This window comes from Vanellus vanellus (genome assembly GCF_965231255.1).
Source record: "Vanellus vanellus genome assembly, chromosome: 7".
Taxonomy (NCBI): Eukaryota; Metazoa; Chordata; class Aves; order Charadriiformes; family Charadriidae; genus Vanellus; species Vanellus vanellus.
In genome coordinates this window covers 31,173,417-31,195,570 of record NC_138912.1, presented here as the reverse complement: position 1 = coordinate 31,195,570, position 22,154 = coordinate 31,173,417, and the positions used below count along the sequence as shown (strand labels likewise).

The following is a 22,154-nucleotide window of genomic DNA, read 5'->3' as shown; positions in this document are numbered from 1 at the left end:
TATGCACCAGCTAACATCAACAGATATCTACTCATTTCTCAATTGCCTAGTTTAGGCTTGGTGTACCTTATGGAGCTGGGTACTATTGCTGGAATGGAAAAAATGGGTGAGATAAATCAAATTAAATTTAATTTAAATTTAATTAAATTTAAATTTAATTAAATTTAAAACATAGTTTGGAAAATTAGCTGGAAATTGGTGTTACTCCAAAAGTATACTGGAGATCTTATCAGTAAGTGACATTATAATAGCAGTGTGGAGATGTTTGGAGCTGCCCAGATACTTCTCAGAAGTTTCTAGCAGTTCTCAGAACAGCTGGCCAAAAAAAATCCACCTCACTTGCTCTTTATTTTGGCAACTAAATTTGACAGTTGACAGATACTCTTCCTCCATTCTTGGTCCCCAGTCATTAGTGGCTTTTCTTTCCCCTGTGCCCTCATTCATGAAAATACTTCTTCCCCAGGTATTTCTGAGAAATACTTCTTCCAAACATTCAAACTAGTCTTCAGACTTCAAACTTGTTTTGCCTTGTAATTATAATCATTTCCACTAAACACAGCTCTTAACCTCTTCCAATGTTGCCCACCCTGAGAATTCAATGTCTCGTTTGCAATTCCATCATCAAGCCTTCTGGATAATCTGCGTAAGATGTAAAATCTGGTCTTGGCCCCTTTCATTTTGTTTGGAGCCCTGCGGAGCCCTGCAGCTACAGCTGGGTAGGAGGTGGGTGACCAGACAGTAAACGGTGCCAAACAATACGCTTGATAAATGGCTGGTACGTACTTGGAACGAAAATGCGCTGGCTTTTCCAGTTGGTGTCTCTCTGGCAAAGGAGTCCTTAAAAATTAAACTTTCAATTAATAGACTTAGATTATTTTTTTGTTGTTCCTTTTGTATCTTCCCAGATTCACTGCCTGCTCCATAATGCCCTTAATTATAGAATATTAATTAAATATACAGAATCTGTGTATTTAAAAGGAAAAAAAAAAACCACCTTGGAAAAATGTTTTAAAAGCCAAGAAAAGCTGGAATAGTTTTAATGAGCATGTGGGCATTGTTTTAATAAGCCTGTGTTGCTTTAGATTCATAGATCCCAGCTCCAAATCTCCGAAGCAGACCGAATAACTGAAAGGGTTTTATGTCTGGGAAGATGAATAGGACAGTTTTGTCGATAGCTGCACAGCGAGGGGATAACGTCTCATTAGGCATCGGTTTTCAGAAAACGCTGTCTCATTCCCTGCCCGCGGCCGGCGCGCACACGTGGCTGTGCAGCAGCTCCGGAGAAGGGCAGCACGGGGAGGGGAGTGTCGGGAGGGGGCTGCGGGGCTCGGAAGGGTTCCTTTCGGTGGCCTGTCCTTCAGAGGAGGAAGAGGAATTCTTGTCGACTGTATTTTCTATTAGTCTGTTCAAAAGCTATCAGTGGTATTCAACGGCTGAGGTCAGTCACGGAAGACTGCTGAGCGCTGTACTGGCAGCGCTCTGCACGCTGCATGTGTGCCTTAAAAATGGCTCGTCCGTCAGCCTTCACCCTATTCGTTCCCTGGCGGAGGAAATTACTCATTAGCTATGCAAACGTACATGCAGGGATTTGAGTCCTAAACTGTTTGCCAAGAGGATGTCAGACAGAAGCGCTTGTTTTTGTTAGAGCGTGAAGATGAAGAGTCTGAGACAGTTCTCCTTTCGGCATTTTGAAGTTTTCATAAATGGAGAGAGAGAGACAGAGGGGGAGGATTTCTGTTTATATAGCGCAAGGTTTGATCCTGTTTATGTTAATATTGTTCTCCACACAAAAACTTCCTGAACAGAGGATATTTACCAGCCACAAAAGCAGTCTGTCTTTCCTTTCCTTACCTGTCATAAAACATCATGCACCATTTAAATACTTCAATAGAACATGACCGAATCCCGCTCCTTTCATCCAGCACGACGCCTCTGTTGGCTGATCGTCTCCAGCGTTAAGTTCACCGTTAAAGGGCAAGGTTAAGGTTTTGTTGCAATTGGGAAAACTAAAGAGGGAAGAGACACAAATTAAGTAAAATCCTGTTTTAATCTGTTGCGGACACAGAGAAAAGCCAGGCAGTAGAGGACAGGGAATCTTGATTTCTGCTTTGCCTTCTTTTCTTTCCCTTGTGTCCCTGCTTTGGGAGTAGGTAGACTTCTTGAGTTAGACTTGTCTTGCCCGTATCCCAGAATTACTGGCAGGCATTGCACAGGCCTGCTTCCACGTATTAGCCACCAACACCCGTGTTCTGCAGCAAAAGAGTCGGTGAACAAGCCTGAGCAGCCGGAATTCAGACTTTAAATGAACAGCAGTCGGATGGTTTGTCATTGCACAAATCAAGACGAGGTTTTCTTTTGGTATGATGCAGGTCAGCTAAATGTTTCTGAGAGACAGATTTGTTTACAAAGTGATATGGATGAAACGCGATAGAAAAAAAAAAAAAAAGGGAACTTGATCTCTAGCTAAACTGACTCTCCCCGTTGTCCCAAGGTAAATAACAGAGAAAAAGAGGTTGCTGCCAGGTGCGATGGGAACTTCAGAGTTCTCTGAATTGCCCACTGGAGGAGCTTCTCTTTAGCTGCTGAATATGTTATCTAATATAAGGGAAAAATTGTTTTTCAGGCACAAAGTTGAAATCCTTGCTGAATCTGAAAGCCAAGGTTGCTTACATGAACTCTTGTTGTTAGGTTTGCCCGAGGCAGGATTGGCAACAAGTCAGAACTGAATCCTCTGCTTAAAACAGAAATAGGGTGCCACAGTTGCCATGGGGTGGCGAACGTTCAGGAGCCATTATTGATGCTTGCCCTATATAGATCACCTAGGATGTTGTCCGGAGTCCAGAGCATTCCTAAAAGGGTTTCAAGGTAAAACAATGCCTGTGCAAACTGCCTGCTGCCTTGGGAGTGATCCAACGGTGTTTCAATGTCTCTTGTGAGCTCTTTCTGAAGGTCATTGGGAGAGGAGAAGGCAGGAAAGGAGTATCCCCCTCGAGTACTGGCTAGCTCAATCTGGTGATGATTCACGTTTCACATCCCAAGATGCCTTGACATTTCATGTATTTGTTACCTTTTATAGCAATGCAAAATACGTAGAACTCAATTGTACAAATCACAATGCAGAGCAAGAGCTTAACAAAACCAAAATACACTTCTCTCAGCCTTATCTGGCTAGGCGTTCTCCTGAAGATACCAGTAAAACCCACAACCCTGGGAAGCGCTGTGCTCTGCTTTAGTGCTCTTTGAAAGCCTAGCGCAAAAGGAAATGGGCCCGGTAGCAATTCCCAAAGACGGCAAACTCACTTTTTACCGAATATAGTAAAAACAAGGCTCCTGCCGTGTGCCTAATGAAATCAGTGAGAGTCTTGTGACCAACTCCGAGAGCAGCTAGCTTAAACCACTGGTCGTATGATGCAGTAAGACACATATATCTTTAGTTTAAGAATACACTGGGAGCAGAAATGAGGCCTAGCCTTGCACCTTGGATAGCAGTCAATCAGCCACCTAAAGGAAATTTTGAAAAACGGTAAGAAAACCCTTTTCCCACTCCTTGCCGCAACTGTCTAGAACAATGAGAGCTCTTATAATAATTGGTATGTTGTGATGGCCTTCCTCTGAATCTAGCACTCTTTTTAATTAAGAATTAATACATTTGTTAGTCTGTCAGATATTTGGCTACTCTACATTCAAATGGAAATTCGTTCTTGATTTATAAGTAAGGGGACCCCTTTGTGAGAAAAAGATTGAGAAATCTGCACGTTATTTTCCACATCAACAGTCTTTCAATTGTTTCAGTATGGAGTAAAAAAAAAAAAATAATCCCCAAACCTAAAGAAATAAGCTTGCTTCCACTGTAAGAACTATGTTTGTGTATGTGTCTGTGTGTATGTACCGACATGTCATTTTTTTCTTCAGACTTTTGTCTTTTCTCTGTCGTCATTCCCCATCTGACCCTTCCAGGCTGGTAACTTGTGGCAGCGATGGCTGACAGAGCCATGACGCTTCATGACGTTACGGTGCGCTACCCTCCCATACTGCAATTAAACCTCTGAATTTTGTATTCTCTTTGCCTGGTAAGGGAAAGCAGCGAAAGCTGGTCGGGGTTTGTGCTCACAGACCAGTGCTGCACGGCTTCTGTGGTTTCAAACATGATACCATTAAATAATAACAAAAATAAATAATCACCTTGTTGCACCAGCAATTGCTTTCACAGGTTCTTGCGTTGAATTTCAGTTTGTGCGAGTGGGACAATAGCTGATTTGGGCCACTCGGAATCTACTTCAGAAAACAATTTAGCTTGATTCTAACTTTAAGCACATTAGGATATCCAACCGTGATTAATGGTGATACGTTTTGGTATTTTTTCCTAGCGAGGCCTTGAGGCTGGCTGGATCCTGCAAACCGTAAGCTTTCCCCAGTCAGTTCTCAGGCGCATGATCTCCTCGCCCCGCTGTGCTCTGCGGCACAGACCTCTGACGTGAGCGACGGCGTCGGGGTAAAACGTCGTCTCGCTCTGCAGCGGCGGAGCTCTGTCTGCAGCAACTCAGAGAAACAAATAGGAAACAGGATTTCCCCCAACCGGCACCTGATTTTTCAGAAATTAACCACTGTAACGGGATGTGCAGCTGAGCAAAAAATGTAATTTGTACTTAATGCCTTGAGGGCCCAACTTCAGACCTGACAAACATGGCAGGTGGGGCTTCCAGCTCCCTTCGCTTGAGCGCCAAGCTCTAGCTGGGTCCCTTTTTCGCTCAGTATTTACTAGAAATAACGTTCTTGATAGGGTTTCGTGCAGGATGGGTTCTGGTAACTGCCAGACTAAGAAACCTGACCCTGTTTGTTTGCTACAAACGCTACCAGCTCTGCCTGCTCTCCAGCCCCTGGGAACCCAGGAGAGCCTGTGTTTGCCTCCTGCTGCAGCCTCGGGGAGATGCCCTTTCAGGAACTCAGCTCTTCAGAGGAAAAGTCTCCCTCCTCACATGAGAGCATCCTCGAGTAATAGCATTGCAGCTTATTTTAAAAGCTTTATCTGTCTGGAAATTTTCCAGACAGTCCCTTACCTACCGATGTCGTCCTTCCCCTCCTCTCCCCCTCCCTTCTTCAATCTTCCCAAGCAGATCCATATCATTAATATTTCAGTATCAGCTGTTCACAGGCATTGGCTACACTGCAGCGCACTTCATCAATAAGAGCCGGCGAAGGCTGTGAGGTTTGCCACACTGCCTTCATCCAGCGCAGGAGTAAGAGCAAAGGCAGAGAGACGGGCAGAGAAACCCAGTACCCGCCGAGGCTAAGGCTGCACGTTGCAGTCCCCGTCTTGCAGGTGCTTTCTGCTCCTGTCCCCCCGGGCAGATCGGCCGGGTCATACCCTAGCAAGCAACAAGAATGGATGTCTTTAAGAAAGGTTTCTCCATCGCTAAAGAAGGTGTGGTGGCTGCTGCAGAAAAGACCAAGCAGGGAGTGACGGAGGCTGCGGAGAAGACTAAAGAAGGGGTGATGTATGTAGGTAAGAGAGAACTATTTTCAGTCTGCGTTAGAGCATGAGCTGCCGCATAGGTTGTCTCTGAGAAAGTCTGGGGAAATTATATTGTGGCTAAAGCTTGGGCATGAATGGCAGGAGGTCTGGATAACATCCTCGGCTCTGTCACGGGGCGGCTGTGTAAGCCTCGGGTGCCATGTCCCGCCCCCCCGCCCCCCGTGCCTCAGTTTCCCCGGCTGCAAATTAGACATAGAATCAGCCACTACTTCAGGGGAGGCAGAACTAAAGCGATGTTCAGGAGCATATGCCCAGGTGGAAGGTTTCTGTTATGGCTGTTCGCTGATTGTTTGCAGGGTGAGTCACTCACTCCCCAAGCATCCAAGCACTGCTGATCTCTGCCTCAGCCCCACGCTGCCAGAGACACGCTGAGGAGGTCCCCGAGAGGAGCCAGCAGCCTTATTAAGTTGGGATGGCAGGATGCATCTGTTTCCCCACAAACATACTGTTTTATCCCGAAATCCTTCTCTTGTTCACTGACCTGCTTCATTCCATATTAATCTTGCTTTACAAGAGACACCCAAATTCGTTTTGCCCACAGGATAGGACCTGGAAAACAGCACTGCTGCTCTCCTGCTAGAGACCTCTCTCACAGCTAATGTGCTGTTTCAGAAAGCTCCCCTTCAAGGTCACCCGCAAAACCCGGTATCTCCACTATCTAATGCATATGATTATATGGCTGGACGCTCAGATATTCCAGATACTATGATATCTATGAAGTTGTAGATTCCCAAGGCTGATTACCTCGGTGCTGATTACCGCACCTCACGCAGCTTTTTATGTTTGCTAGATGTGGGAGTGAGGTGGGGTTTTTTTTAGTAGGAAAGTTTACATACAGTCTTCCTGCTATCAGGCTGCAACATCCACAGCTGTATGTAGCTGCTATATTTAAAACAGTTATATAGCTACTGTTGTATTTTGTTTGTAATTTACAAACATATAAATCTTATGTGCAGCGGATCTGGTAATGTCTTCATCCTGAAATTTTAAACACTCAACTATTGGCATGCTCTGAATGACCGTATGTAACAGTCCATGTTTCAATTTGAAGCTGACTCACAAGAAAAAAGGTCAAGAGCATCCCTGTAAATAATTAAACTAACCACAGTGACTGAAACACCAGCCTGTGAAACGTCACATCGAGGTGCCAAGTTGTGGCATCCCTACTGCTCCGGCTGCTTGCTGATTTGAGTTGTGTTAGAAAGGATTATTCCAAATTTTTATACGTAATTCCTCACATCTCTGTTCAGTCACGTTGTACATCTCCATACTGTGACCTGTTTTTCACTTCTGCACAGCCTTGAGGTACAGAGTCTGCTCATGAGATTCTAACCTTTTCAATGAAGTTTTCTAAAAGCCTTCTTAAAACCTAAATCTCTGAATGAGGCTCAAATGAGGATCAAGGTGAAGATGAAGTGCTTCCTCCTTTTCTTTTTTTTGTGTTGGTTTGTTGGGTTTTCGGTATAGCGCCAATTCCTGCCCTGTCATGCACTGGGTAGTGCTTTGCCTTGGTGGTGATTCAGTTCCTGTTGCACGCTGGGGGATGCTCAGCCCTTTAGGGAATACTCAGTTTTCACGGGCAGGAAAAGTAAAGGCCAGATGCTGATTAATTCAGAGAACTGTTTTTTAAATAGAGAAGGTGGGGGCCAGGTATATTGATTAAAGCTGAAGTAATTGGTATGTTGTCTGTGCCACCTTTTCTCACTCTGTGACGCATGAAGGGTTAATCGGAGACCTGAACTGTTCCTTCCTTGCTCCTTCCTTTGCAGAGCCCTATCCCAGCAGCTTGGGCTGGAGCGTTATGTGACACAACCTGAATTTTTGGATGCTAGGAGAAAATAATACTTGTATAAAAGCTTAAGGGTCTTTTCAGAAAGTCAGGAAGGTGGGGGATAAACACCCCAAAGCCTAGGATGGATTAAGTGGATCCCCGACTTTTATTCAGGTTTGTGTTAACTAACTGACTGACTCTCCAAGGAGGATTCCAGATGTCAGGGCACATCCACCACATCTGGTGAGTCACTTGCTGCCGCCCCAGGAGTAAAAAAAGAAAAAAAAAATGCTCATGCAGAGGCATCCGCCTGGAGCGGACGGTGTCATCGTGGCTCTGCAGCCACCTTGTCCCTCCTCTCTGAGCCACGCAGGTGCCATGCCCCAGCGTGAGGTGCCTCCCTGCTGTGATGGCACCGCAATGCGGGTCACAGCCGGGCTGCTTTGAGGTGCTGTCGTCGCCGCGGGAGTCGTGAGTGCTCCTGCCCCACCGCGCGCCTTGCCGAACGTGTAGGGAAGGGAAGAGGGTGTCTGAAAAGAGAGAGAGATCCTGTAGTATGGACCACTTGGTAAAATCACAGTCTGCTCTCCAAATAGTAACAGCTTCTGGGTATACCGAAGCGGCTGTGGGTTCTTGCATAGTTAATGTGGATCCAGAAGTTGATTCAATTGGCCGCCTTTTTTGTTTGGTTTAAATAGGGGGATAAGTAAGGCTGAAGTTAATTAATGAAGTTAATGCAAAACTGCATCAGAATATTGAGTATAAGGTCATTAGCACTATTTAATACTATAATTCAGGAGGCCTCAACAGAGAATGCCCTTCCAGTTTTCCCAAACAGCTTTCCATCATGCGTGTCGCAGAAAGCCCCAACGCACCAAGCTCTATTTAAATGAAGTGACTTCGGCACGAACTCCTGCAGGATTTATAGCACACCATAATATCCTTTTCTACCACAACTCTTTTCTACCACTGCACAGCGCTCTACCACCTCGGTCGCACCTTTGGGGTACCAAAGCTCTCACAGATGACTCAGAGCACTCAGAAACGGCAGGATGCATGAGCTCTTAATTCTGTGTACACAAGCTGCAGGCAAGGACTAATGAGCGAAATGAGATTGAGCATCAGGTGATTGCTTTCTGACTCAACAGATGCGGGTTGCTGGCAAGGGTATGCGGCGGAAGGTCAGATTTCATGTGGTGCGTTGATGGATGCTGAGCCTGAGTCACTGGGTGCGGTCAGGAGACCCGGTTAGGAAGATGAGGCAAGCTCTCCCCAGCGGTGGCGCTTCCCACTGCCCTCCCTCCTGTCCCGAAACAGATTTGGGTATTTTTCTTCAACCTGCATCCCTCCTTTCTGGAATTATTTTCTATCAGAGAATATGGCACCCACCCGCTCCCCTCCCCCTGCAAAAGAATCGAGCCCAGGCAGTCATCTTAAATCAAAAGTCTGGGAAAAAAATGTACAGAAGGTACAGCTCTTGTCTCACTAAGCATGTTTACTGCAAATCTGAAACGTATGCAAGGCTAGCACAGCAAATTGTAGACTTTGCTTACCTAACAACTGCTCTTTGACCAAAAACACAGCAAAGAAGGGCTAAGCTTGAACACCTGTGACTGACGTGAGATGATCTCGTACGTCCCATCGATATCGTGGCAGTCTTTAACCGGGATGGCGCTGGGAGGGACACTGGAGCAGGATTGTGGCTGAACTGAACCGTGTGCGTTTGGCCCGTTCAGGAGCTCACGTTCATGGCTTGAGACTTGCATCTGCTCTGCTCGCTGCTGTGCTTCTGTACATGTTTGTATATCACGGGCATCATTATTAAATCCAGTTTACAGCAGTGCACACGTATCGTATGCATCATTAGGAATGGCAGTTTACAGCAATAACAAGTATAAAGTAGAAAGATTTAATCTCCTCGGTTTTAACACAGTTTGGGAGGGTGGAGTGAGATGTTGAGGGCATATTGTAGTAGAACAGCTTTGTTCTGCCCCAGGCAACCATTACAACCACCAAAATAAATCAACAATTGAGAGTTACATTTGATAATACATAACGTGTATCGGGCAGAACAGAGCTGGGCTGGAGCTGTTGTTATCAGGGCGCTGCACCTGTTTCGCTTTTCAGGCTGTTCATGGGAACGCGATGTGGTTCGTAGCTGCTTTCTCTCACCACACCCATGGATGCTCCAGTACCTCTGGAGTTAAAGATCTGCCTGGCTCTCTGTTTCTACCATTTTGACAGTTGCCCGTAAAAATCCTTTTGTTGTATCGGTATGGGAAACTTGAAGAGAGCCTGCATAGGGTTACAAAATGCAGTAAAGTGGGAGCAGTGGAACCTTTTGGCACGTGTTTATTTAACTTCCAACAGAGAGAAACTTGATCCTTTATTTTTGTAATGTGAAAAAGCATCTAGGTACTGTGGGGGCTGCCCATCTACCATATGATTTAACATACGTGCAGCAGTATACAAATAGAAGGGATGTACAGCAGGTCACTTCCAGCCTGGAGGAAAACCACAGAGGTTAATTATTCCTTCGGGGCTACTGGTGTTGCGAACTGAATGCCCTCACATCCTGTTAGCTTTTCTGCCTTCAGAACAGAGAGATAAATTACAACGTAAGCATACATGTGGTGTACTTTTTGTCGTTTAAGATAAAAACATCAGCATTCTGTGTATCGCTGCAAGCAGGCGGTTACAGTCTAGGCTGAGGCACCGAAATGGGAATCTATTCAGTAGGTATGTAGTAGGTGGGTGGTGGTTCTGCAAATTCAGCCTCAAGAGTCTTTATTAGAGGTATAGAACGAAGCTTTAAATGACCACTGCAGCCAAGTATCCTGCTGAAAGGCAGGGGACAGTCACGGATGCGACTCCTTGTCTTGAAAGACTGAAGTAGGTGAGATTTTCTCAGGTGACTTAATACACATTCGTTTTTACAATTAGCTTAACATTGATTTAGCTCCAGATGACGGTTCTTTTCACTTTGGAAACATTCCAGGGACAATTTTTCATACTTCGGCATGGTATAATCAAGATTTTTCAAGTCTAGACATCTCCAGACAACTTGCGGTTGAAGTTCTCTAACCCATGACAAAAAGGCACTCATTGACGTTTACTGAGGAGGGAATCTGGTGCCTTCTGCCGGCTCTCCAAATGGCTTGTGTCTTAGCAGGAGGTGCTGGCAGCACCCCAGGTCCCCACCACACCTAGTAAGAACGGAAAGTCGTCCGTGCCCAGAAACCAGGGGGTTCTTTGCCAGGTAGCACTGATGGACCATCTGTTTCCTTTCACAGGTACCAAAACCAAGGAAGGCGTAGTGCAAAGTGTGACCTCAGGTAAGAGCACAGCCCTGAGACAGATGTGGAAGTCTGTGATGTGTTGCCGGACCTCTCCATAAAGCCACCGTTCCTGCCAAATGGAAGGTCTCTGGGGGATACCACTGATCTGCGTGACCTTCCATTTGATGAGTGGAGAATGCTTGCCAGGAGCGATGGTTCAGGGTCTGGCATTTGCAGTCCATGTGAATGGGAGAAAATATTTAATCAGTAGAGCAGGTCAAAAAAAATCTAACGAATGTTACTTGGCAGACTCAGGTGATTCACAGCCATTCAGACATTTTGCAATGCCAAGAGTGCTGCCCAGCATGCGGAGAGGATTTGTCCGCATTGGGTCCTGTCGGGCCAAAACCGTGGCCTTTGGGAGACTCCTGTCAGGCAGGCACAGAGTCAGGGACCCTAAGGGACCCTTCCAGGTATCCCAAGCTTCAAGACAGGGCAGCCGTCTGGACTGCCTTGAAGAGATATTAATGGATCCTTTCCCTGGAGAATTTCATGACTGAATTATTATTTTGTTTTTTTCTACCCAGGTGTATTAAATCAAACAGAAGGTACCCAGAGAGAGGTCATACACAGTCTGCAATGTGAAGTACCTTATTTGCACAGCTGTCTCTTAGCATCTTACAGAGAATTTTTCATTCTCCAATTGCCTACAAAAACTGACAGGCTGCAGCGCTGCTCTCTGAGCAGCATTTTGAGTCAGACAAAACCCTCACGTACTTGATCCAAAATCAGACATGATGTCATATACAAAAATCCAAATACGGACTCTACCAGGGCCAATTTCTTCTCTTACCTTGGTGCAATCGTTTGCAATCAGTCCCGGTGGATTTGGCAGCCTTTTGGCAGTGCCCAGCTCATTGACTTTCTGCTTTTGTTGAAATTGCAGTTGCTGAGAAGACCAAAGAGCAGGCCAATGTGGTGGGAGAAGCAGTAGTAGCCAGCGTGAACACAGTGGCAAACAAGACCGTAGAAGGAGCAGAGACCATTGTGGCCACCACAGGAGTTGTCAAAAAGGTATGCTTATTTCTTTGTTGATGTGCAGGACAGAAGAGCCGTCTTTGGAATGCACTTAAAATACTGCAAACATTTAGAGTTGCTGGTTTTACCTATTTAATGAGAGGCTTTCAGCAATATCTGCTTTTATATAATGCTTAATATTATTGTATAACTCTTAATATATAATTACAGAATTGTTTAGTTTGGAAGGGACCTCTTGAGATCAACTAGTCCAATCCCCTCAAGGTCAATGACAGCAGGTTGCCCAGAACTCTGTCCAGTCAGGTTTTGAACACCTCCACAGATGGAAACTCCACAATCTCTCTGGGCAACCTGTGCCAGCATTTGACCACCCTCACAGGAAAAAAAGTGTTTTCTTGTGTTCAGATGGACACGTTTGTGCCCATTTTCTCTTGTCCCACCAGTGGGCACTGCTGGCAAGAGTCCGGCCCCCTGTTTTCTCATGACTGTAGAAAAGCATTATTTCCAGGGTAGCAATACAGCCAGGCTGCGGTGAGCATCTGGCCAGAGTCAGAGCTCTGGGATGTGCCGGGTGTGAAGGAGCGGGAGCTCGGCGCTTGCCCTCACACCTGGCCGGTGCCCGTGCAACACACAGCCTTGGCCCCGGCAGTGGAGGGCAGCAGCAGTTCTGGCAAAGCCCGGTCCCAGCAGAGCGCCTGACTATCCTGCTCTGCTTTGTGCTGATTTTGACAACAACCAAGCGCATGTTGATAAAGGCCGTGTGACCCAAACTGTGGATTTAAGCCAGATTCAGACAAGGAGTCTTCTGTCCTCCAGCCTAATTTGACAAACTGGGATGCTTCAAGGCGGGGGATTAAGGGGCGTGTGAAGGAGCAGAACAGCTTCCCGGATGAAGGCAAAGTTGATCATTAGAGAAGATGCTTTCACCGGGTGGTAACAAACAGCAACCGTTTGTCCAGAACACGAGGGTTATACTTGGCAGCTCCTTGGTAAACCCTGCTGCGTTGCCCCTCTTTAGGGAGCCGTGGTCAACAGCGTTGGTAGCGACATGAGCTAGATGAGTCACAACAAACCCAGAATCAAAGCGAAGTGGGGCTGGCCAAAATTGTTTTAATTGTTCAGACAGTCGGCTGATGAATTTCCTGACCTGCACATAAATGCATTGTGATGTGAAACAAAACTTCTACACACCATATAAATCCTGAGAGAATAGCCTAACAAAAGAGGAGAACAGCAGCTATGAGTGACGCAAAATGTCCTCCTGAAAGCATGTGAAAAGGGCAGATGCAGAAGTTCTGCTAAGCCCTTGGGATAAGATTAATCTCTGTTCCCACAGGGAACAGCAGTTAGGCTGCAGGAGTGCAACCAGTGATCCTTAATTCCGTGGGGCCAGACTACCCCCTCGTTCCTTTTGACTGACCAGGCACAAGGTGGTTGACCCAGGAGAGCTTGGAGTTTGCTGATGATAGGAATCCATCCTGCAGATAGCAAACTGTCTCCCCTTCTGGCAAGGACTGAGCAGCAGCAATCCTCTTCCCCTCTAGTCCTAAATGAGAGCCCCTCCTCAAAGACTGATGCGCTACAACTTACAGGTGGTAATTTCACAGCTCAAACCAGTCAACATTATCTGTTTCCATCCTTGAGCAGGTTGTCCCTTAGAAAATCAGTGATTCCTTCACCCTAGTAATGGTTTGAGATTACGCAGACTGCAGGCAATATACAAAAGCCGTGAGTTTTCCATAGGGTTAAAGCATTAAGCATCTGCACTGTCATTCTGGCACCTTCTGCCAATGCCCACCTGCTTAGAGTTAAAGCGGGGCTTGAGCAAGAAGAAAAAAAGGTGGGTTGTGTCCCATGCTGAAAGGCAGACTAAATGAGGGAGCCAGGAAACCGCTTTGGCTACCGTATCATGGTGTCACACCAAATAGCTGAGGTGGGCAGCAGAATGAAAACAGGAGGAGAAAAGCAAGGCGAAAGAAATTCGACAAAAATGTTTGTTTCTGTGAAAGAGAGGGGTTATATACTCTAGCATTTTACTTCATCTTAAATTAGGAGGGCAAATCTTCTAGTCATCCTCACTCACTGTACTTCACTTGTATCCACTAGATACCTTTTGGATAGCAATGACACGGAAGATGGAGCTCTGAGTGCATCCCAACCGCTAATGGGTTAATGGCCATGGGGTCGGAGCTGCGCCGGAGGGAGGGGTTGTGCTGGGTCTGGGCACCAGCTGGTTTCTCTCCAGATCTGCTCCTATGGTGCTGCTCAATTTGCTAATGGAAACAGGGCCAGAGGCTGCCAAGAGCAGCACCAGGCACTGTAACGCATTTGGGAGAGCCGCTGGAGATAGATGAAGAGGGATAACATATAGCAGTTGGACATTTAAAAAACAAATATCTACTCTTAAAATCTTGCCATCCTGAAATTATACACATGTTCTAGCCCCTGAAGTTTGGGAGAGCTGTTGTATCCAGTCCTGAGACTTGCTCATGCTCCATCCCGTCCTCCTCCGCCTTAATTGCAAAGAGCAGTTGCTACTGTCTTATTTCTATTTCAACTGTCTCCAGTATTGTGCCCCGCTGACTTTGTAGAGGGGTTGGTCAGAGCACATGGGGATCTACGTGGTGAGCATCGAGCAGTGCTACGGGATCGAATCTGGGGAGTCAAGTGCCCCAGGAGGCATGTCCCAGCTCAGCATTCCCAGTATTAATATCAATTATGGAGAGCTTGTTGACATTTAATCTGTGCATTTGACAGCTGGGATCAGTGACAGACACACGCTAGCAAGGAGCAGGGAACTCTAAGGATTCTGGATTAAGTTTTGCTCAGGGCAGCAGCCGCGGGGCGGCTGAGCTCTGCGGGTGTATCAGATGGCAACTTTGGCCCTGGGGAGGAATCCAGCCCTTCGTGGAACACGGCAGGCACCGAAATGTGGACGCACGTGGGGCAGTTGGCAGCCTGCTGCTCCTTGCGGTCCTCGGTGGGAGCACTCGGGGCCAGGCAGAAGGAAACGGGGCTGAGGTAACTCTGCACCTACGGAGGGGTGCCAAGTGCCAGACGAGAGCAACCTCGAGTAGCGTTGGCATGGCCTGGTAGGGCTTTGGCACTGGCCTGGTCACTGCTGACTGAGTACAAGAAAGTATTGACTGTTGTGGAGGAGTTTTTAAGTATTATGTAAAAAAATCTGTAAGCTAAAAGGCTGTAAACCCTCCACAATTTTTTCTGAGACGCAAAGGAATGAGACCCATCAGTAATGTGCTTTGTCTGTGGCTCTGCCCCCATGCCAGTCCCTGGGGTGGGCGCTGAGGGATTTCAGTGAGATAACCACCCACTAAATAACCCCGTCTTGAAGAGGATTAATTCTCTGTCTGCATGACACAGCACAAAGTTTGCTGCATTGCAGACACCACGTGGTTGGGAACGAGCGCGTGTACGTACACACGCTCGCAAAATGTCCCTCGGGGGCTGGAGGAATTTCCCCAGTAACTGATGCCTCCCTACACCCTCCACCCAGCTCTTCCCTTTAGATCTATCTGCCCTGTCAGTTTGGATGTGGTTTAGTTGTCAGTTCACGGCTGTGTCATTTTGAATTGGGTTTGATCTTTTCGTTATTTCACTCCATTAATTATTTGAGCGGTTGTCAGTTATATGCAACCGCTGGGTGCGTTCGTTGGATCACATCGTTTCTCTCTGCGCTTGATCTAGCGCACGTGTACCGTACCCGTACCGCAGCTTATCGCTTTCATAACCACCGCACATTTTGAATGCGGACAGTTGATGTTCATGGCCTTAATTCTGTTCACTTAAACCCTGCGATGCCACCGGCGCTCAGACAGTCGCACAGGAGGAATTAGAAGCAGAAACCGAGGAGTGACCTCCCTGCTGAAGTTAGTTTGGGCAGGGCGAGTGCTGCTAAGAGGGGGTAACCACGGGCATCTGAGAGGCCACCGAGGGCAGAGCTGCTAAGTGGGAGGAGCAGGGAAATCAACAGCTGAACTGTCTTACAATTAAGTAGAATAAATAGTCGAAACTCTTCCCCTTTGTACTCGAGCTGCACCCTTCATATTTGAGCTTCACTGATGCCATGATGCATCCTGATGGTATCCTTCGGCATCCCACGGAGAAGGGGAGACAGCAGAAGCGGCACAGGATGGGGTACTCTGCCTACAGGCGCTTTTTCTCTGCTTCCTTCTCAGTCTCGTTGGCGCATCCAGGCGTCCCTTTTCCAAATGCAGGGTAGCTGAGCAAGTGGCACCGGTGAAGCCTTAAAGCCTACGAGACTGTGTGTGTGCTTCATGGCTAAAGGCTGTGCCCCAGTAATCCTGTAGGACAATAATGTAAACATTATTAAATATGTATTATTTGTATAAGCAGCCCCAGGAAACCCTAAGAGAGTCTGGCTGTGAGCTGGATGAAAACAAAGCTACCCCAAGAATCCACCCGGATTTGTAGGGTAAGACAGGAATCCTGCGTGCCCGTCTGTCCGTCCTGTTGGCGGGTCCACTTTAATCATGGGTTGACCTCTTAATCAGAGCTGTCAGCATCACTCTGAGCACATTCAGCCCGAAACCCATCCCAGGACAGCCCGTCCGTAGGAGCTGTCAGGTTGCCTGAGGGTTTACAAGGGAGTGGTTTGGGGATACTGCCAAGTAGCCTTGCTTTTCCTCCAACGCCCAAGGTCAGGAGTGAGACAGGAGGCTGAGCCTCTCTCCACCTTATGCAACTGATTGATGTCCCATTGCAGGCTGTTAAATTTGTAGCATATTAGGTTGCCAGTGCACCTCTCTGGTTTTACAGCCTTAAAATAATATTAATAAAAAAAGAAATCTTGCTTGCCACCGCATTTGTTGAGTTCTTGATGAGCAGTGTTCCAGCATACAACACTTAGACTCTGCACGCTTTGTCTGTTAGATGAGGAAGATAATCCTGATAAGCTTGTTTATCTCAGAATTTTGGGGATGACAAAAAAAAAACCCTCACTGGCCTATAACATAATATGAATAGAAATATAAATTCCATTTCATGTGTGGACTCAGCCAGCAGAACATTTCACAGTTGCTGAGCTGAAAAAGGGAATTTCATAGAAATAGAGAAATCTGAAGAATCAAATTGTAATTATTTTTTTTTTTTGGCAAAATCTGTGGAATTTTAAGATCTGTTTTTAAAAAACATATTAAAATATCTGAACCCAGAAGCCTATAGTATGCTCTATTTAAGACCCCTAACATTGTGCAGGAATATTTTTATAAATGACAGTTCCTAATTTGTTGAGTTTTTCATTAGTGATATCTGAACATGTAACTATGTTTCATGACCTTAGTGAAATATTCTACGGTATATATAATCTACATAAAAATATATTTTTATATATATAAAAACTGTAAAATCTTGTATAGTATTCCTGTAATGAACTCTAAAGTCCTGTGTTTCACTTAATTATTATGTTAAACTACTCACTTTTCTCTGTTCTCTAGCCAAAAACATTCAACCCTGCCCCCCAAAAACATAAGAAAACAGCTCATGACAAACTAAATAGTCTTTTTCATTTTAAATGCTTTGTCTAAGACAGTACATAATTTCTGAGGGGGGGGAAAAATAATCTGCTTGCCGTTTAAGAGCGGGAGGAGTGTTACTAATCACTTCTTGGTTGCAACATGCCTTTCCCTTAGAACATTTTATCCCTTTTAATGAGGAGATGAACACTGAAAGGAATGGCAAAGTTCTCGCTGTCCTCCAGGGAAGCTGGATTGCCACCCTTGCTTTCCCGCCCAGCATCACGCCGTGAGACACTGTAACAGCTGGGGTTGGGACCCAGCAATTTCTGGCTCTGCATCCAAAGTGACGACCCTTACATCACGTGGTCCTCCCCTGTATATTGTTTTCCCGACTCGTCACCGAACTCCCCGGCCAGCTGACGCCCAGCTGAAGAATGCAGCCCTTCCTCGTCGCACGCTCGCTATTCTGGGCAGGGTGGGAAGCGCGTGAGAAAAAGGCTGTGAGGCGACATCCCTAACACGGCCTGACACCTCTCCATCCTGCCATTGTGCCGGTCCCTCCACCACAGTTTAGAAACGCTCTCCAGAAACATGGTTGCTTCCCTTTCTAAAAATAGATGGATGAGTCACTTTTATCCTTCTGGAGCAGAGTCTTGGCAGAGAGCGTGATTTAAGGGTTATAATAAGCAGCACAATAGCTGAACAGGGTTTCTTCAGCCCACCCATCACTCTTGGATGCAGTGTCCTGAGGATGGTCCTGAGGAAGGGATCCGCTTTTCCTTGCCTGTTTCCCCATCTCCCAGAGCTGAGCTCCTTGCCCACTGGAAGAGTATGTGGCCATGCCCTGTAGAAAGATGGGGTGCACTGCACTTGTCCTTGTGTTCCTGTGAGCTGCCCCCCAGCTTTCCCAACGCAGCTCAGCGCCTTCGGCGGTCGCCTTTGATTCACCTTCAGGATTTCACAGGCAGCTGGTAACCCCACCCGCAAAAAAAACCTGCGAAGCGCCTCTTGTTGCAGCTATCGTCATCAGCTTGCGCTGCAGGTTTCTTCTCTTTCCATCTCACAGTCCAAAAACCTGCTTGTAAACCTTCAAAATACAATTTGTGGCTATTTACCTGCTTTGACCTAATGTGCACTGTTGAGTTAAAAGACATAGCCCTTTTTTATGGCTCTATACTCATGTAGTGTTTTAAAGCCACAGACTGGATCCTGAGGCCGCATCAGCCTCCATAAATTCATAGCGAGCTCTGTCTGCTGCCAGCAGGAGAGTTCACTCATTTCAGAACGGCTGTGGCCAAGTGGCTCCGTCAGAGCGTGGCCGTGTCCCCGGCAGCCTCGCGTCCCTTCTGCACCAGCAGCTGGAGACCGGAAAGTGGTCTCCGTGATGTGTGCGATTTGATGTCATTAGGTTACCCGGGCTTTCTTAACATAGATCAGGCTGATACCAGCAAGAATCACTTCAGCCGGCAACGTGATGCAAATTGAGAGCACATTTCTTAGGGGAAAAAAAAAAAAATATAATCACAGGGTGCTTTTCATATGGAGACAGTCCCAGTGCGTGGCTCGTGCTATAAACAAACTAACTGACCCTTGGCAGGGAGGGGAAGGGAATGCCTGGAGCTGTGACAGACATCAGCACTGGACTGCAGCTCGGTTTTTTTTGCCATTTTCGTTCTTTGGTAGCTTGCGTGGAGAGCGGGAAGCCTACGGCAGGACAACCAGGTTGTGGTGCTTCCATCTCCCGGCTCCCCTTCCTGCCAAAAACAGACCTGAAGTCCAATTTCCAGCGTAAATTTTCATAGGATCTACCTTATATCTATGTAACTCTCTGTCAATTTTTTCCCTTCTATCCCACATCGCCTCTTCTTCCCTAATTCAGTCCCAAAAACAGCAGGGGTGTTCTCCTACTGGTGAGAACAGTGGTGACTGGACGGGAAAATGGAGAGTGGAGTCCCCCAAAACACACGGAGCATACAGTTCTGTTTCCGGTAGGTTTGACAGGGACATTTGATTTGCGCTGCATCAACAGCGGCACCAGGGAAAGTGGTGGCCTCGTTTTTCCGAAATGTTGAAATTCAAATGATATGTCTCCCTTGCATGCAAAATTGACTTTCCCTTTATGCAATATACATGTCCCAGGTTCCTTCTGTGGTGGCCCTGACTTTACGTGGGAAAAGAGAGTAAAAATTCAGGGATATTGCTGGGCTTGCGGGCTCAAAGGGAACAGAGAAGCTTTGTGATTTTAGCAGAGTTCCCTGCTGATTTGGGGCTGGGCTATAGAGGTCCTGCTTTTTCTGCTTCCCCCTGCTCTCGCTGACTGATCCCACCAAGGTGCGTTTCTGCTCTCCATCACACCCAGTACAGTCAGGATTTTTGTTTTCTCCTCCCAGGTGGAAAAATCATATTTAAAGTAACTGCCTGATAATAAAATCTTTTCCCCTTCTTCTTTGAATAAGAAGGTAGCTGAAAGATGTGAGGAAGTCGGTAGAAGAGCCCAAAGTGCTTATGAAAATGCTTGGACTTCAAACACAAAAGACAGCTTATCCTTTGATAATGACATTTTATCTGAGGCGTGACATTAATGCCTGCCACAAAGGTATTGCTATATCTGAAAGCAGTAGTCTATGCAATGAGTGCCTGGGGAAGGGAAGGTAATGTAGATAAGACAGTGCGGATAATTTCTTTGTTGCTCCCAATTTTCTTCACACTGAAGGAATCAAAACTCTGCTTGGTCTTGGTGACAGGAAGAAAAACTTCAGAAAAATAACTGATTTTCTGTATGAAAAAGACCCTAAATGAGGCTGTAAGAAATTGAATTGCTTTTTCATAGGCGTCTGCTCTAACAAGCTGCACAAAAAATGGCTGTCGAGCAAAACTTGCCATCTATTAAACCTGGTATTTTATTCGCGCGTGTAATGCTCAGACCCATTTTGCGCAGCCTGCTCAGATAGTCTGTCTGAGATTAGGGGGATGACTCTGCGCGTGCTGGCAAGGACAAACGTCTCGCTTGTGACTTGGCAGGAGGACCTGGCACCGCCGCAGCCGCCCGAGCAGCCGGGGCCGGCGGGAGAGGGGGCCGTGGTGGCAAGCACCGACAGAGGCGGCAAGGTAAGGTGATGACACAGCCCTGGCGGTCCCTGGGCTCGTCCCCACGGTCCCTGGGCTCATCCCTGCTGTTCCCAGGCTTTGTGAGACCAAAGTTTTTGTGACACCTGAGTTCTCTCTGGGTTACTGGTTTCCCCCAGGACAATCTCCCCTTTGTTCTCTGTGGTCATAGACCTGCTGCACATGGAGCCCATCAGTATTCCCATTTTCAGGAGTTATTTGACAAAGCCTGAGCAAGTGGGTTCTCACTTTTTCCACTTCCTTTTTCGGGACCAAGGATTTGCCCTGAGTGACAGATCGCACAGACTAAACTGCTGCTTGATTTGGGTGTGTAAACACACATCTAATAGTTAATGTTACCCTGTGGTTTTATCACCACACGGAATAGCTTTTCCCTGGTTGCAGCCGTGCTCTAGAAGAGCTTTAGCTAACAAGTTAGATTCTTCTATAGATTTTTAGACGACGAGCTAGATTTTCCTATACTTAAATCAGTTCTTTTGCGTTTTGATCTATTCTACCTGCAATGTCCTTTTGAAGTCCCAGATCCAAAAGTCCATCTCTGGGAGGACGACCTCTTACTGCCCAACGTGGAATTCCCTTGAACAATTTGGGTGCTGGGGCCTTTGGCTGCCCACTCCGCAAGCCCTGCAGTGCTGCACGCACCCATGCTCCCCCGTTTTTGGGGTCTCTGAAAGCTCAGACTCTTTCCCTACCGTGACTGAAGCTCCTAAAAAGTCTTAAATTGCACCTACCGCCCTCCGCCAGCCATCGCTCTCCTCCCACCACCCCCCCTCCCCGGGTGCCAGTGCTAGCACTTGCGCGTCCCAAAAATGATGCCTGCTAATCCGGCTGACTTCGTGGCTGCACAAGTGCCAACGTTCAGGCTGTGCGCCGGGGCGGGAGGCAGAGCCGGCAGCGGAAAGAAGGGCACTCCAGCCGGTGGCAGCCTGGCCCCACGTTAGCTCAGCTTCCACCATGTGCAAACTCACGCCCCGGTTTTCCCCAGGGGTCTGAGTTACAGCGGGAGAGCCTCTGGTTCCCAGAAGGCAGGGATAACTCATTTATTTTCTGCACCATATACAGCCGTCGTTATGTCGTTGTTTAGGGGGTTTTATGTGGTGCCTACCAGCATTGATTTTTCTCCTAATTTTATTTGTATATGTTTTCCACTAGAAATATTTAACTATTTTCCCGTCTGTCTTCACTCACAGGGTGAAAGTGAAGGCAATTAGTCGACTTAGGGACGCCGAGCTCAAAAGAGAACATTCCAAGAGCATACATGGAAATATTAGCTGACACCACAACAGGAAAATCCCACTCTCCATAGACTAACTCCATGCAGCGCTGTAGTCTTTCACCTCCCTCATAAACCAACCGTACCGTATATGTAAGGCAGAATCCTCTGACCGTAAGTAAAGTGCAGCCTTTACTTACCGGCGTCTCCCTCCCCACCACCCCCCTGCCTTCCCCAGCCGCTCGCTTTGCGTGTTTCGGCCGGATGCACTGGTCCGTGTCTCGCGTCCATCCGCACTGGCACCTGGGATCTCTAGGTAGCGTGGAAATATTATTTTTTTTTTTAAACTAATAAAAAAAAGTGTTTGAACAAGTTTTTTTGTTTTGTCAGTTTTATTTGCCCGTTTTAGATGTTGATCCTTGCAAACTGATGAACTCTCCCTGTAAAAGCGTGGTATGAAGATACAAGGATCTCAGGACTGTGAGGGCCTGAGATCATGATGTAAAAGATGGGGAAATAATAAAAAATTGTATTTCTGAAGTCAATAGTGTAACTAGGCCAGCTTTCTCTCTCTCAGGGCTGAAAAACAGAGATTTCGCTTTTTAAATGTTCCCCCAGGTTTAACAGAGAGCGCGTGGGGGAAATTGGAGAAAAAAAAGTCTTTATAAAGGAATGTGAAAGTCATGTTGAGCTCAGTTAG

General features: G+C 46.7%; 1 protein-coding gene across 1 annotated transcript; it reads left to right on the top strand.

Moving 5' to 3' along the window:
* The first annotated feature begins 5,272 nt into the window (after positions 1-5,272).
* SNCG (synuclein gamma) lies at positions 5,273-21,485 on the top strand. Its single transcript, XM_082486161.1, has 5 exons — positions 5,273-5,503; positions 10,598-10,639; positions 11,529-11,656; positions 20,137-20,223; positions 21,432-21,485. Exons 1-5 carry the CDS (start codon positions 5,383-5,385, stop codon positions 21,450-21,452), a joined length of 399 nt encoding a protein of 132 aa, XP_082342287.1. The 5' UTR covers positions 5,273-5,382; the 3' UTR covers positions 21,453-21,485.
* Positions 21,486-22,154: the final 669 nt, after the last annotated feature.

Coding starts and splice junctions, on each gene's coding strand:
- SNCG (XM_082486161.1), top strand. CDS start 5,383: ATGGATGTCTTTAAGAAAGGTTTCTCCATCGCTAAAGAAGGTGTGGTG. Junction 10,640..11,528: donor AGTGCAAAGTGTGACCTCAG/GTAAGAGCACAG, acceptor TTGAAATTGCAG/TTGCTGAGAAGACCAAAGAG. Junction 20,224..21,431: donor GCACCGACAGAGGCGGCAAG/GTAAGGTGATGA, acceptor CTTCACTCACAG/GGTGAAAGTGAAGGCAATTA.